This window comes from Perna viridis, chromosome 6 (assembly GCF_037379345.1).
Source record: "Perna viridis isolate PV_CMFRI_1.1 ecotype Kerala chromosome 6, ASM3737934v1, whole genome shotgun sequence".
NCBI lineage: Eukaryota > Metazoa > Mollusca > Bivalvia > Mytilida > Mytilidae > Perna > Perna viridis.
Window position 1 is genome coordinate 48,410,257 of NC_142450.1, and position 18,031 is coordinate 48,428,287.

Sequence of the window (18,031 nt, forward strand, 5' to 3'; positions counted from 1 at the left end):
GAATGCAATCAAGGAACAAAGATCAAACATGGGAAGCAGACATACACAACAAAGAATATAAAGTAACTAGAATCATACATACAAAGTCAAAAGCAAATGAGAACTCTGACTCCACTAAAAACTGGGAGCATGGACCATGTGCATACTAAGGAAAATACGACCATGTAACACATCTTTTCTCGTGGTGCAAATATACAGACCATCACCGGTAACAAATTTATGATGTCTTGACATTTTTTCGGTAATAACTGATTTTGTGACAACATAACGTTAATCGTGTATTACAATTTTCGCACAGCACAACAATATTCGACTGAATATAATTTTGATAATGTATGGGTGCTATATAAAACCTCTCTTTGAAGGGCTGAAGGAATTTTGTCAAAAGCAAATGGAAAACTGGTTTTATTTAAATGACAAGTTGTTTAGTTTTGATATTGGTTTCATCTCCTTGTCTTTTGATTGGTTTCCTCACTTCTCTCCTTGTCTTTTGATTGGTTTCCTCACTTCTCTCCTTGTCTTTTGATTGGTTTCAGCACGTCTCTCCTTGTCTTTTGATTGGTTGCGGCACGTCTCTCCTTGTCTTTTGATTGGTTTCCTCACATCTCTCCTTGTCTTTTGATCGGTTTCCTCACGTCTCTCCTTGTCTTTTGAATAGATGCGATGTAAGATTCATTGATTATTTCTGAAAAGTGTTTCCTCTACAGCGAAAACTGATGTCAAATTACCTTGCTCTGTCTCATTTTTCAGTTTGAACCAGATCTGCTATGAGGTCTATTTCATAAGAGTGAAGGGTGATATCGAAAAGAAGGTGACACAGATAGTTCTGTAGGTTATACCGGCAGTGGTTGACAATATTGGTAATAAAATACCGAAGCATCAATATCGGATGATATTAAGAAACATCAAGTTCCAAATACATGACCGAACTGTGAAAGCAGGAAACAGACAATTTACATTCCCACTGTGATAACATATAAGGCTAACAACAAAGTTGACGAAGACTGATCCAAAATCAAAGCAAGTTCAAATTGATCTGACAAAATAGATGTTACACCAACGGAGTACCCGGTACCGCAATGGTACTTACTTGGTACAGACATTTTACAGACAAAAGAGGAAAGGAAAACTATGACACGTTGGACAAATCAGTGTTCTTTGTGCAGATGGATACACCGTAACAATCCAGAGTTCATGATGCTGACTATAAAACATCTATAGTGATGATTTCAATCTTGTAGCAACAAAACCCTGTTCGAGAAACCTACTTTGAAGAAGTCTAGCGCGATACAAAAAGTTTGCGTAGGTACAGCTAGCTCTGGCATAACGTATGAGTTGTGATATGAATACTCAATACGCAGGTACTGATGGGATGTTGCCGCAGATGAAAGGAAATTTGACAATTTGAAGAGAACTTATTCCCGAAAAATACGAGAATTTAGATTTTCGAATAAATCTGTTGAATGTTTATAAGTAACCACATATAATTGGTGATGTTGCAACTAACTTGCTATCTATCTTTCACTAGGGAACATGCCTTTGTAAAGTAAATTGTGATTTCCTTCGTGGAGCAAGATTAAGGTCAAGCAATAAACCTTTCTTTACATGAATTTTTATAAAGTTTGAGAATCAAATACAAGTAAGATAAGTTCTTACATTTCGTTTTCATGTTGAAAGAAGACACGAAAGACTTATGTTTGTCCATGATTTCATTTTTGTCAAAAGTACATGTAGTACGTGTGTATGTGGCATTACATGGGATATTGCTATCAATGCCCAATACCTTAATAAGGCAAAGGAGGCAATGTGCTTTACAATGATGTTTGACGTTTTGTACATAGGGACGAGAACATATTTGTCATGCATTGCATAACATTGTACAATACAGCGACATATAATACCGAAAAGTGACATAACAAGTAAATTGACTTTTAAGGGCATTTTAGAATTTGCATAAGGTCATTGAAAGGACAAAATATACCTTGCTATTTTGCCCCTAAAAGTCAATTTACTTAAGCTTGTTATGTCACTTTTTACCTTGCTGCCCTTGATTACTCTTTAAATGGCAAGACAATCGTCCCACATCATATCTCGAGATTTGAGATTAAGTTTTGAAAATTAATGTGTGTCTAAAATATTATTTATAATACATTTCAACAATAATATTGGAATTATACTCATGACTTTAGTTTTATTTTATTTTACATATCAGTATTCAAACGGAGGTTAGCGTGCTAACATTAAGCGCATTTGTATTTAGTGACTCGTACGCGGACATTCAGAAAGATCGAGATTTGAAAATAAGAATTTTATTTTTATTTATTTTACGACAAACATGTAATACAGGCAGCGCGTTTACTTTGTCGTACTTCAAATTATAATTTTATGTTGTTTGTACATGCCGGAACTGTATATGTAAATACCACAATTCAATTCCAATATTATTGTTGAAATGTATCATAAATAATAGTTTAGACACACATTTATTTTCAAAACTATATCTCAAATCTCGAGATATGATGTGGAATGATTGTCTTGCCATTGGCCGTTTAAAAAGTGACATAACAAGCTTAAGTAAATGTACTTTTAGGGACAAAATAGCAAGAGTAATCAAGGGAACCAAGGTTATAACGGTAATCAAAAGAATGCAATCCAGGGACAAAGACCCGACATGGAAAACAGACATACACAACAAAGAACATAAAGTAACTAAAATCATACATACAAAGTAACAAAAGCAAATAAGCAACTCGGATTGCGCTAAAAACTGGGAGCACGAACCAGGCGCACCGATACGGTAAGCGTTAGCTTTTGGTGCATTGTTTCCTCCGGGGATTGAGGTCATTATAGTGTTTGTGTTGAACACAAAACTCGAAGTAAGTTTGCAACCAGGGGCCCTCGTGGGTAAGGTTCAGTACTTACGTTTTTTGTTTTATTTTCTGTTGGATAATGAATTACCAAAACAGACTCAGCCTGACTAAAAACTACGTCAAACCAGGCTACCCAGTGTGTGCCGGGGAGATTATCCGCATCTGCGTTTCCCACTAAAGCGAATGGAACGTTTATGTATCTGGGCAATCTGTTCCTCGCATACGCCCCTTTAAATACGTGTCTGGGGACCGGGTGCTTTTTCAGTATGGCGTCAATGTCTGACGTGTTCATCATGCGCTGTAGTCAAAGAACATCTGTCTGTTTATATCTATTTCGATGACGTTGTCAAATTCGGCATACAATACGACGTTGGTGGTGGCTTGAAAAGCTTCCGTAAAATGAATCTCTGTTTCAGGTTGCCTTGTTTTATTAGCTGAAATGCTCCCATTTCCGGCATGTCCAGTGTCAAATCAAAGACGAATAGTGTGTATCCTTTGGCGTAGTCTACTCTCGTGATGGCGTTTCCTTCGTCCTGGTACATTTTTCCGGTGCTGGTGAAGACTGCACTTTATTTTTACTCCTTGGTTTTACCTGACTTCCGGTGGTGTTCATTGTATATCCCGTATAGTTCCTGCTATTTTTGATGAAACATCCTCTCATTTTTGCAACCTTTTGGATTTATTAAGATAATTGAATCTTATGTAAGGATGCGCGGTGCCCCGCTATGGTTTCCGCTAGTATTTGATATTCTGACGTTGTACGTTTTACGTTCTTAATAAATCTGCACGATCTTTGTTCCGAAATTATCTCTATACAGTTGCATTTACAGGCGTGACGTCTGTTCTCTTGACGTCTTTGTCTTTCCTCCAGCTGGTCTACCATGAGGTCTTTTTGAGGCCTCACTTTCTTTTGTCAGTTCATTCCTTGGTTTGCATTGTGCACTTTCTGTCGTCCATAGCACGTGTATGGCATCACGACTGGTGACCTCTACTAAATTAATCCCTCGACAGGGAACTATCTTGTAAATCTTTATTGCTCCGGATGCGTCCATCTCCTTTGCGAGTCGGCCAAGTGACCACATATCTTTTTCATCTCTATTTATACTTTTCTTCATCCAAGAACACATCTTGAATTTCCCATGGGAAAATGTTTCTTCTCAATCTCAATTTGTCGGGGATGCCCTGCTTCATGTTGATCAGTAAATATCTGTTTGGTTTGGCGATGGTATACTCGTACGATTTCATAAAGTAGTTTGTCTTTTTTGGAAATATTTGTTGGGCCATGGTCATGGCCTGTGATACGTCTCGTTTTTAAACAGACCCAGGTATTGTCCATTCAGACAAATGATAAAACAAGGCAACCTGAGAGTAGAGATTCATTTCTCGGAAGCCCTTCAAGCCATCACCAACGTCGTATTGTATGCCGAAATAGATATAAACAGACAAGTTTTGTTTGAATACAGCGCATGATGAACTCGACAGACATTGACGCCATACTGAAAAAGCACCCTGTCACCGGACACGTACTTAAAGGGGTGTATGCCAGGAACAGATTGCCCAGAGACATAAACGTTCCCTTTACTTTAGTGGGAAACACGGATCTCCCCGGCACACACTGGGTAGCCGTATACGTAGACGCCAATTCTAGAGGTAAATACTACGACCCGACGGGATGACCACCCTTTCAACACGCTAATCTGAATTTTATTAACAGACATTGCAGTAGTTGTACGTACAACAGAGTACGAGTACAAGAAGAAGAGTCCATGGTTTGTGGACAACATTGTATATTTTACCTCTTACAGATGTGCAAGACGACCCATTACGCACGTGACCAGGACCCTGGACGACCCTGAAGAAGCTACAGATATAGTTGTCGATTTTGTAAATAAAGTATCGAAAATATATCATGACGTTGTTATTCATAAGCCCGAGACAAAAATAATGCATTTATTCATAACATTACAACAATCCATCCGGATTACATTCAAAGCAACACACGGCATCTTCTACGTTTTGATGCGTCATATAACACGGAAGTGTCTCCTTTAAACCTGGAACTAGGTCCGGAATGACTTTCATCACGTCCAACAATGTATTATATTGTTCGAATGTCAAACTGATTCCATGCTCACTGGGATGTCTCAGAATGTCGGTGGGTGATATCCAGTAACGTCTGATATCCACACACCATCTATCGTTTCCGATCGTGATGTAGACGATTGCCCCTAAATGTTCGCTAATGTAACCAAATCGATTGTTCTTTTATACATTCCAATGTACACTGGAAATTTCAACTACGTTATTGTCCAACACCTTCCACCGATAGAGGGGAAAGTTAATTGTCATTTGGGATCAGTTGAACGATTCCATCGTCCACTTCGAGGTGAACGCCTCAACCTAAATTGAGTTTTGAATACTGCGGATAACATATTTCCATGTCTTCTTTTTTCCGGGTGGTCCACGACGCTCACCAGATCGTCCTTTTTTATTTCCATCAAGGTCTGGCAAAATACGTCAAAAGCCTTGGGTCCTCTTCTAGGCAGGTGTTCCAGTAAGGCTCTCTCCCTTACGCTCTGGTCGGTTGATTCACGATGTATTCGCTCATTTCTTCGGTTAAAATACTACTCTCTACGATATACGATATAACTTTTTTCGGTAGGTGTTTCTTTCACCAGTTTCACGTAGTTTTTAGTCAGGCTGAGTCACTTCAGGTGATTCATTCTACAACAGAAAACAAAAAAAAAAAAAAAAAAAAAACAGTACTCAACGTTACCCACGAGGGCCCCTGGTTGCAAACTTACTTCGAAGTTTGAATTCTTACCTTTTCTCTTCTTGAAGTCCGCAAAAGAATGACGATTTCGAAAATGTCCGGAGTGTTTATCCTCCCTGCGACCGCACGCGATTGGATTTTACACGTTTCAGTGGTCGCAATTAACATATTTGAATTTCATTGTCGCAATTAACACATTTGAATTGCATTGGTTGCAATTAACACATTTAAGTCTATAGGACGACACTAATGAAGGAGGGGTTTTTGTAATTAACGATTCAAATCCATAGGACGACGCTAATGAGGAGTCGGGTCCGGTTACCACCCCGCGTCGGACTAATACACTATAGCGTGGTAAGGGTCTGGAGTCAAAAGGGTCAGTGGTCAGAAAGGTCAGAAAGATCGGAATGGTCGACTGTCAGATTGGCCAGTGTGGTCAGTGGTCAACATGGGTCACTTATGGTCACACCCAAGAGTCACTCCCAGTCCATGGCCGCCGGCTGTGACGTCATGTACATGCGTATGGGGCGCTAATCCCATTAATCCCCCAAGAAATGCGAATTCTAAAGCTCGTAGTATACTACTTACAGATCACATTATTCGAGATTTGAACTACATGTCTATGTCATGAATTAAGATAAGCTATAGTCAATGGATACCAACACAGCCTTCTCACGATCGAAGTTGGTGGTTAGTGATCTGAACCAATTGGTATTGGCAGCGGAACCCAGCCTTCGGGATATCCGACCGAAAAAATCGGCCAGGGCTGCTATGTAGACGCTCTGGCCCATACTGCCAGACCCCTCGTGGAGGGTTTCCCACTTTTTCTTTTCTTTTTTATTTTAAACGGTTTCCCGACTGTAACTGTTTTGGAGGTACGTCTACGGAAACACTGCAAAATATTACTAGAGGTTCATACACGTTTATATATGGTGCCACATCATTGCCTTTTTATGTTTAAATGATGTGTAGCTTTTGCAAAGATTTGGCAAAAAAATAAAAATTCACAGTTTAGAAATTCAAAATACATTTAGTTTATTTCTTTTATTCTGGATGTGAAATAAAACAATATTTAAAAAAACTTATAAGAAAAATATATAAAGCTAAGAGATAGTGGGCGATAGTTAACACTTTAATGTTTCCACCCCTTCCATAATCCTAGCGATACGTATATTTGTGTACCCAAACGAACGGTACGTATGATATTATTAACTCGTTTTCATAAAAAAAGGCCCAGTTCGTAGAGGCATTGTATTAATTTTTATTATAATTTCAATGAAATCGAAATGAGTTTAACCTTAGTTTTAAGCATTATTTCTACCATAATTGATGTCATTTAACATCATAAAGCAGACGATCACTACTGGTACGTCCTTTTATTCGTCAATTTAGTGATAATCTCTACTAGGAAGAGGATAATATACAATCGGAAAGTCAAATTGATTATGTTTATTTCTATTTCAAACGTTTGGTATGATCTATATATATGATAATGTTTAGGTGTGAAGAACGTATATCAGTTTTCTCTTTCGTTTCAACTGCACTTGAATGGATGTAATGTAAGAAATCCTTGAAGTTGTGATTGGTCAGAGATGCTACTTTATCTGTTTAACGGAAAATAAAGGACTTTCTTTCGGTAATAGTTCTTATAAAAGGCAAACTTCTCATAAAACAGAATAAGATCAATCAAGAATTGTCCACATATTGCTCCCATAGATCTACAATGGTCTGCCGGAATACCTGTCTACATGATGCGACAAAAATTTCGTTGCAAAAAAAATTCCAGAAAAAAAATTTTAACAACATTCGACTCAGGGTACTTATTATTGGATTAAGTGGGATATATACATATATAAAGACTCATTTTAAAAGCATGAAGAATATCTGCAAATTCACTTTCAATTTTCGTATTAGAGAAAAAACACTGTTTATTAGATCCTTGAATATACATTTAATATTGTATGTCGGTAAAAAGTGAAAAATCAAATACTCATATACTTTCATAGTGCGGTAAAAAGACAGAATACTCAAGGGAACCATGGCGGGCAGAAATCAAAAGAATGTAACCCAGGGACAAAGACCAGACATAGAAAACAGATATACACAACAAAGAACATGTAGTAACTAAAATCATACATACAATACAAAGTAACAAAAGCAAATGAGCAACTAGGACTCCACTAAAACTGGCAGCATGAACCAGGTGCACCGGTAGGGTTAGCATCCTCTGCTTTTCTAAAAACAAAAAGAGATTTTATAACATCTTGCTTGAGAGAAATTATTTTTCGTTTGTTTTGTTTTTGTTTCTATAATATATTTCTTTATTCAATATTTTATTTTATATTCATTTTTTTTGCTATAACAATCAGTCTGTTTTTCCTAGGTAGTTAGGTAAAAACACCGTTTGAAGAGATTACATCCTCATGTGATTAAACTGTGATTTTACAAGTCTATTAATTCCACAATACATTGAATACTAAATACAAAATGCAATACACTGTGTCTTTACACGTTTGACAAACAAAAACAAGGTACTGATACTCTGAAAATTGAACGAAACCACGATATAAGATATTGAAAAAAAAACTGTTCTGTGATGGCATGGTCCCTCGGTCAACTTAAATAGAGAACTTCCTAACCTCTCAAAAGGAGATAAGAAGACGAATCGAAACAAGAACTTTGGGACAACTACTGGACACGCATGATTCACAAGAGTAAGTCAAAGTATTTTCTATAACAACCACACTCACCGTTACATAAATATGCAAATTATAAGAATATCTCAATAGCGTAGAAAGCAATCATGACATGAAAGTTATGAAAGTTTTTTTCAGCACCGAAATGTGTTATGGCAAATTCATTACGTAAGTTATAAGTGTTATTCTCAACTGCAGACTATTTACAGGAAAAATAAAACAGATTGGAATTAGACTGGTTCCCAATCGTTGTCCCGGGAACCAGAATAGATTGATATCTTTTTTGTACAATTACAATGTTGTGATAAAACAAAATATTTATTAACTAGAAGTCACGTGATACAAATGAGTTAATTCATTATCTTCACGTACCAAACTTGAAAAGAATTTAAGTATAATCATCTACAGGAGGCCAATACTAAGTAAAGTCAAAGTTCCACATATTACAAGGTTTTTTTTATGATTATTCAACGCTCAAGCCTGAAGCTTTACTTTACCTGTTTTCTTTTCTTTTCTTTTGTTTGTGTGTTTTATTTATTATTACTTTTTGTAATCTTGTTAGGTCATTGTAACTCGACTTTCAAGATTTCGCATTAAGCGTACTTGATTTTGAGGTTGCCTTACAAAAGTTTTTTTTTTTGTTTCAGTTATTCTTTTCGTTCTCTGTGTGGTTACAGCTTCGGCTTACCTATGCATAGATCTTGATTCCACTCTTTGTGATATGATGCTAAACAGATTACCAGATGCCTGTAGCGATCAATGTGTGGCTAAATTCTGTAAACTGTCATGTAAACAGTGTCGTAAGTTTCTACTAGTCAATTACTCTTGACTCAGCAAGAAACATCAATTAATGATTACATTAATTACTTAAATTAATGGAAAAAAAACAGAAAAAAAAACATATATTTATCAGCCAAATGAAATGAAATCACCAGATACATGTACTTAAAACTTTGTATATTTTCTTTCTTGCCATTTGTGTTGCCCTTTAATCCTTGACAATGAAAAAGAAGGCAAAACTATTTTCAAGTTGAGGGTCCGGGAGAGAAAGTGACTTGATTCATTTTTTGTAATATTTATAACAGTATTCATTGTGATAAAATCATTGATTTAAACATATATTTTTTTCATCATATCTCCTAATATAAAGCCTGGAATTCTTAGCTTTGCAGTGTTATGACTGTTCAGAGGTACCGGATGCTTCTAATTGTACAAAGATCACTAGATGTCAGGACCCGTCAGATGTAAGTATCTAATTGTACAAAAGTCACAACATGTCAAGACCCATCAGATGTATGAATCTAATTGTACAAACGTCACTACATGTCAAGACCCACCAGATGTATGTATCTAATCGTACAAAAATCACTAGATGTCAAGACCCATTAGATGTATGTATCTAATTGTACAGTAGTCACTACTTGTCAAAACCCATCAGATGTATGTATATAATTGTACAAAGGTCACTACATGTCAAGTCCAATTAGATGTATGTATCTAATTGTACAGTAGTCACTACTTGTCAAAACCCATCAGATGTGTGTATCTAATTGTACAGTAGTCACTACTTGTCAAAACCCATCAGGTGTATGTATCTAATTGTACAAAAGTCACCACATGTCAAGACCCATCGGATGTACATGTATGTATCTAATTGTACAAAAGTCACTACATGTCAGGACCCATCGGATGTACATGTATGTATCTAATTGCACAAAAGTCACTACATGTCAAGACACATCAAATGTATGTATCTAATTGTACAAAAATCGATACCAGTCAGGACCTCTCAAATGGAAGTATCTTATTGTGGAAAAGTCCCTTCCAGCCATATGTAATTTTCTAATTGTACAAACGTAACTACCTGTCATATATAAATATCTAATGTACAAAGGTCACTATGTGTCTGCACCCGTCAGATGTTAAGTATCAAATTGTACAAATAATACTATGTACTTGTCAAAACTCGTCAGATTTACTTTATATATATATATATATATATATATATATATATATATATATATATATATATATATATATATATATATATATATATATATATATATATATATATATATATATAAAAGACGTCGTCGTCATATTGGCATAACTAACCTCATATTTACAATTTTAACAAAACAGGCTGTCTTGGTATATATATAACCAAAATAGGTGTATTTGTCCTTGTAGTCTCAAATTTAACAAAAATATTTGCGATTTCCCTGCTATCAATCGTACTTAAACAAACGCGTAATTTACATTACAATTATAACAAACATAGGTTTATTCGTCCTTTTTACTGAGAATGTTTGGTAGTCATGATATTAAATAAGCTAGGCTGACCTTATGTTTACCAGTTTAAAAATATAGACGTAACTGCTCTGATATTTAGTGAAAGTAGGCTTCCTATTACATACATTTCCTGAAAGTAGGCGTGATTTTTTACAGACTAGCTTGTAAAGAAAATCACAAGTTACATGAACGGTGGTTTAGATATTGCATAAACTAAAAGTCACAATTTGGACAAATTATAACTTTATCTCTTTTTGATTATATACTTTAAATGCCATTAATGCACTTTTGGCTTGACTGTCTAAAAAAAGTATCTCATGATGGTTCATCTAATAGTTGTTTTCATTTGTTATAAGTTTTTGTTTAATTGTTTAATTTCTGTTAAAATCAGGATTCAGTTTTGGGAAGGTCTTGTTTATATTTTATCAAATGGTTTTGATTAGCATATTTGAATATAATAAAATAAACAACACTCAGAGTTATACTAGCCTTTTGGTGATATACACCGAAAGAGTTGAAATAAATAACACTCAGAGTAATACTACCCTATTGGTGGTATAAAGGAAACAACAAAACTGATAAAATAAACAACACTCAGTATTATACTAGTCTATTGGTGATATAAAGAAAAGACAACAACAAAAAAAAAACAGTTGAAATAAACAACACTCAGAGTTATGCTAGCCTATTAGCGATATAAATAAACATAACTAGCCTATTGGTGATATAAAATAAACAACACGCACAGTTATGTTAGCCTATTGGTGATATAAAATAAACAACGCTCAGAGTTATACTAACATATTGGTGATATAAATAAACAACGCTCAGGGTTATACTAACCTATTTATGATATAAATAAACAACCCTCAGAGTTATGCTAGCCTATGTGTGATAATGATAAACAACATTCAGAGTTGTGCTAGTTTATTGGTAATACAAATAAACAACGCTCAGAGTTATACTAGCCTATTGGTGATATACACAAAGACAGATATTATATAAGTGTTGTTTTTGTAACAATATGTTTAAAGATCATTATAATGAACATGAATAAAATCTGTATGGTATTTTATATGTTGTGATTGTTTTAGTATTGTTTTACGGCCCAGACGTTTACAGCACATTTTACAGAAGCCTACAGACTAGGATGTGGAAATAGACAGGTATGTAAGGAGAGGAAACGATAGGATGAAATACACCATTTTCTTTACAACACTTATTTTATCTTTGAGATAAAATCATTGAAAAAGAAAGTGTACGTAAGGTAAAACAGAGGTTAGTCCGCCTTTTTTTCAATTTATCGTTTAAATCATTTCAGATATTGAAATTTAGATAAAGCATTGTTTAAATCAGTTTTAATGTAAATTTAGACGAATATCTTTTTTTATAAAGAAAAGAAAAATTAATTAACAAAATATTCCTTAATGATTAGCATACAACGTCAAATATCAATTTTTCAGACTTGTTTACAATACTCACGCGGCCACAAGAGAGCCAGTCTTGAGGCTGGATGCTGTAATTCTGACAGATGTAACAACAAGCCACCATCTATTCTAAAAATAGAAGCAGATAAAAACTACACTGGATTGGGTAATAATTATGCTATAAATGCAAACATCGTTCTTTTGCAGATTGTTCAGCATTGGTTTTCAATCATGACTTTAACATTTGAATAATCTTTATTAAAACATGATTTAAACATTCGATATAGTTACTATTTCATAGATATTGATGAATGACCTACTACATGTATTTTAGTCTCTGTATTGTAAATCAATGTAAGATTCTTACTTACTTATCAACATATTAGATAGTACACATCAGATTATTTATGTTTTTCTTTAATATTATACGATTAAAGCATACAACTTCCCCAACAGTATCCTATGATAATCTGCTTTTAACCTGCATATCATTCGAGAGAAAAGCGTTCCATCCAATAATAATTTTCAAACACAAAATATCATAACATACAATTTAAATTAAATCTACAAAAAAAATGAATTCCGATCAGACATATCAAATATAAAAATGTGATTTTGTTTTTTATCTCAATCTTTTATTTTTAAATAATCATGGAATCTTAAAAACTTAAACAATGAAAAGGTAAGTTTTAACGGGGGATTTATCACATAATTATATTTTTTACACATCTGATACTAGCAAAAGTTTACTACCACAGACTGTTTCACATACGACATGATTTCTGTGTAAGCTGTATGCAAAGTTACATAGCTTTATCTCATGTAGTTAAAACAAACAAAAAAAAAACGTTGTATGTTACGTAACGTCCTATGTATTAACCACGTAAATAAAAACTTGAGTTTATCATCAATATTCACTCTATAATGTATCAGAAAAAGATGCATTAAACAAGATATTGATGTACTTTATTTTTTTATCCTATAAATATTCTAATTTTAAGCTGTGTTTGTAACATGCAGATATTTATTCGCATCTTTATCAATACACTAAAACTGTACTACTGACTAGACTACACTAAAACTGTACTATTGACTAGACTACACTAATGTTCATCTGAGAGAATTGTAATAAGACTTTAAAAGCTCATACCTGTATTACCAACTTGATTTGTGTCAACCACGTTTTCTTTTATGTTTGGTTCTACAGCCTCAACACAAAATCCTAATATTTGTGTAAACCGAGACGACGATGTATGTACACGGTTGACTTTACTCCTAGGAAATCCATGCATAGATGACTGTATAGCATCTAAATTGTGTCCGCACATGTGCCGTAAATGCTGTAAGTATTGCTAAAACATTAATGAAAATAATATATGTTGTGTAGTGGCTCAAATTAAACGTAAATAAGAACAATGAATATGTGAACAGTAGCAACGCTTAAAAGGTAATAAAAAACTAAATACAAAAAAATATAAATAAAACGTAAAAATATTAAAGAATATGAGCCCAAATTTTCGGCCTTAATGCCGTCCTCAGTAGCAAAAAGTATTAAAGAGCTTAAAATATTAATGGTTATGAGAATTAGAATGAAGCTTCGTGAGAGGACGTTTCGAGAAGATTACAGAAAATAACTCATTTGCTTCCATCTGAAATTTTTAGTGAAGTAAAGATTTTAGCGAAATGTTCATGCAGCATCTACCAAATACATGACTTGTATGTATATACAATTCAACATTTTAACGACTTCAGTCTAGCATCCAACATAGATATGGCACAATTTTAAGGTTAGAAAAGGTTATTGATCATGGGCCACTATAAAATTGTGAATACACAAAGCAGTTGGAGCCTGTTAAGATTTCAGTTTCTATCAGACAGACAGGAATGGTTTAAAGTTACTAATATGAGTTTCTCATCAGACATTGGTAGATTCAGTGTCTAATTATATTACTAGGGTTCTGTTCAATATTAGGCCAACACTGCACATATTTGATAGAATATTTCACTAAACGTTTGTTTTCCAAAAAGTAAAATTTAAATAATTTTGAAATAGATACAGCAAAATGCAAACCTAAACATATCAAAGATAGGGGAAGCCGTGTGTAATTAAAGATAAAAAAAACATGTACAATTAAAACACAACAAAATGAAGTCATTTAAATTAGATTTCAATTATAAATTATTCATGTTTTGTATCTTGTGCCATTGTAGTCTACTGTCTTGACTGTTATGAAGTCTCCAACCCTTCAAACTGTAAACAAACAACAGTTTGTGGTCATGGAAAGGTACTGATTAAACGACAGAAAGGAATGTCTTAATATTGTAATGAATGCTTTCCGATGGTTTTACTCAATACCATATATTCACACGTTTTCTTCTTTTTTGATATTCGTGATACAATACTCGATATTAGAATTTTATCATCACATTTTAAAAACTGATTTTTTTAGATGGTATGGTTAAGTGTTTAGTTAGGTTATTGAATATTTAAAGTATATTATTTATTCAGCCTTTACCCAGTTTATTGATACAAATGTAGTTGTTATAAACATCTCTTGAAGGGTTGTGTATAAAGACAACTTTCATGTCAATATTGGTAGAATGCATAGAAGATTTTCTGACGATTAACTACTGTGTTGACAGTGAATTTTTGTAGATTGTAATACACTTTTTATTGTTATTAATAATTTGTTTCCTCTCTGTAGGAATGTTACGGGCTTGAAAAACTTGGATCTGACTTCACACAAGTTGTTCAGTTAGGCTGTATTGACCATAAGGTATGATTATACACACTTTTATGATTAAAATTATACAACATGAAATGTGCAAAATTGAATGTAGTTGGTAAATTGCAACCAGTACATGTATATTGAAATGATATTTTCTTGGAGTTTTTAGACCGATATACATTTATTATTGCTGATACTTTATCTTTGTTTTCAGCTCTGTGAACAACTATCTTCACCATCAGGTCATATATTTGGAAAACGCGAGTTCAATTTTAGAGGAGGATGTTGTATTGGAGACAAGTGCAATGCCCATCCAGTATCTACTCTCAGAAAACAAGAAGAAACAACAACTACCACATTGAAACCTAGAACAACACAAGCACGTGTGTACATTTTGAGTTCAACGTCCTCATAAATCGATAATGTTTTCCACAATGGATTTTCCATTTCATATTTACACATTGTCTATCTACTAAGTTCTCCTTAAAAATACATTTCTGTTTTATGCATTGTCATTTTTAAAAAGCATAATCTTGTCTGTATTTTATTATGAAGTGTTGAGTATGTTTGTTATAAATTTCAGGTTGTCCAACACATTTAACACATTGTCCACAAGGATTCTATTCATATAATTTTTATCGTCAACACGACTGTTTTTTATATGGAACCCAAAGAATGTCAAAGCATCAAGCAGCGGTATGTATCAGAAAATGATAACATATGGACAGTCAGAACTTTTACTTGCATTGTAACTACTCATTATAACTGGTAAGAAACATTTTGTGTCCATTTACATGAATATGTTTCTAAATAGAAGATGAATTTTACCCTACCAGTGTACCTGATCCATGCTTCCAGTTTCAGATGAATCTCTATCACCTGTTTATTATGTTTCCATGTGTGTTTGATGTCCATTATTGTATGTGTCTGACTTTCTTGTCTAGTCTTTATCCATGGAATATGTTTTTGATTACCGTTCAAATGTTAGTTCCCTTTATTTTCCTTTAACCACTACAACTTATTCCTGGTAAAATATATATAAAATATGTGTGTTAACTTTTTGTTGATATATCTTTATTTAACCAGGCAATCATGTAATGATTGTCATTGTCCTTTTTTGCAATACAGAATCATAAAATAACTGGCAGCACATATGCTATACTTGATTCTAAACGATTACACCAACTCACATCCATCAGTCGTGTTGACATTCATGCTAAAATTAAATTTTGTGCATTAACATTATTCATTAATTTGACCTCACCTAAACGTTAGGGAAGGTATTGACCGTTATTGGATGCTGCCCATTGTTTTATGGCATTTTCGAAATCAAGAAAAGTCGAAATGTACTAATTGCCCATAAAGGATTTGTACTTTTTTAGTGAACTAAGATGCGAAAAACACCGATTTTACCTTAATTAGGTATAGACATCAGGAATTCGTACTACTTCTGAAAACATACACCTGTCTAGTCATGTTTTATTCAAATATCTGTACTGCACCAATCCCTTGGTCACAACATATCACCCATAGTAATTCAACAGTCTAAGGTTTAAAATTTGTATTAATAATCGTTAAATGAGAGTATTTATTTGTAGAAAATCCGTTTTGTTTTACTATTATAAAAGTATAATTTATTAGTAGTGCGACAGATTTAGTAAATTTACATTTCCAGGTTTATTGTAAAAACCACTGTGCTGAGTTGTTATACATTAATTCCACAGCTACAAATCTAAACGACCTAAGATTCCTACAGAGATATGGCAATACAGGTATATTATACTGAATCCGGGAACAATGGGCACACGTGCTTCAATTCACTTACATAAGATTCTTGAAAGAATAATCAAGGGAACCAAGGTTATAGCTGTAATCAAAAGAATGTAATCCAGGGACAAAGACCAGACATGAAAAAAAGACATACACAACAAAAAACATAGAATAACTAAAATAAAATATACAAAGTAACAAAAGAAAATGAACAACTCGGACTCCACTAAAAACAAGGAGCATGGACCAGGTGCACCGGTAGGATAATCGCCCTCTGCTTTTCAAGAAACAACCGCCGAGTTGCTCATAAAAAGTCAGGTCCGGAGGTAGACGGATGAGGAAAGGAAAATACGTTGAACAATTCAGTTTTCATGGCGCAGATGGATACACCGTAATGATCCACGAGTTCATGATGACGACCATCAGTGTTTTTTCTTTCTTCGTGCATTATCTATTTTGTACCAAGAAATCTCTTTTTTTTACTTCAAAGTGTTTTTTATTGGGCACATTGAAAGTGGCTAGGCTGACTCGGGCTCTTTAATAAATCTACATTTGTTCATTGTAAGGTCATAGTCTCTGTAAAACAAATTTTCATGTTAACTCCTAACTACCAATTAAGAATCAGGTTATCAATAAACAAAATTTCGTTTTGATGACTGACCTTTGATATTTAAATAGCAAAATCAATAGATGTCATATTTGTCGGTTTTTATTACAAATCCTTGAAAGCATGAAAATGAATTTGACTTAAAAACAAAAATACTCTCGGAAAGCTACATCAAACTAGTACTAAAATAAGTTAATTCAGAAAACAACCGTGTCGTTCAACTTCTGTGTCAGCTTTTTGAATTTTTCAGAGGTCTTCACTGATATTGAACGGAGTATGGATGGATACTGGATATCGTCACATGACCAGACAAAAGTCTCAAACTACATCACTGGGGTTATTCACCATTCCGGAACAAAAACAAATGATTGTGTCGTCGCCAAAGTAATTCGTGTACACAATGAGCATGGTCTGTATCATTTGGAGCAGCTAAATACAAAGGACTGCAATTCATTGCTTCGCCCCATCTGTAAAATAAGACTATAATTAATACTCCTGGTACACACTGCCTTTTTCATCATGGCATTGTGAAAATGTATTAAAATATAGAATAACAAAATAGTAATTAATAATCTGATTATCTGGATTGCACTTCAATTCGTATTTGCAAAATGAAAAATCAACAATACCAACCTTGTTTAAATATTGTGAATTTCGACATGCTGTTTACGTGTTAAAAGGTGTAGCAATTTGAAATCATATACAACAAAAAAGATGATGTAGACCAAAACAAGTAGTCTTTTAATGTAAAATCCGCAGATTAAAAATATAAAAGTCTGGATTTCAATTCTAGCACCGAAAAATTTGCAACTAACGGAAGCCGTGGTGTTTTGAAGAATTTTAATTTTGTGATTTTTCAATTTTTAT

General features: G+C 34.0%; 1 protein-coding gene across 1 annotated transcript; it reads left to right on the plus strand.

Moving 5' to 3' along the window:
- The first annotated feature begins 8,299 nt into the window (after positions 1 to 8,299).
- LOC148615367 (uncharacterized) lies at positions 8,300 to 17,713 on the plus strand. The gene is made up of 12 exons (XM_088586236.1): positions 8,300 to 8,357; positions 8,987 to 9,139; positions 9,504 to 9,583; positions 11,726 to 11,797; positions 12,095 to 12,224; positions 13,266 to 13,400; positions 14,270 to 14,343; positions 14,764 to 14,835; positions 15,002 to 15,170; positions 15,371 to 15,483; positions 16,463 to 16,559; positions 17,415 to 17,713. The coding sequence occupies exons 1-12, from the start codon at positions 8,345 to 8,347 to the stop codon at positions 17,648 to 17,650; spliced, it is 1,344 nt and encodes a 447-aa protein (XP_088442362.1). The 5' UTR covers positions 8,300 to 8,344; the 3' UTR covers positions 17,651 to 17,713.
- Positions 17,714 to 18,031: the final 318 nt, after the last annotated feature.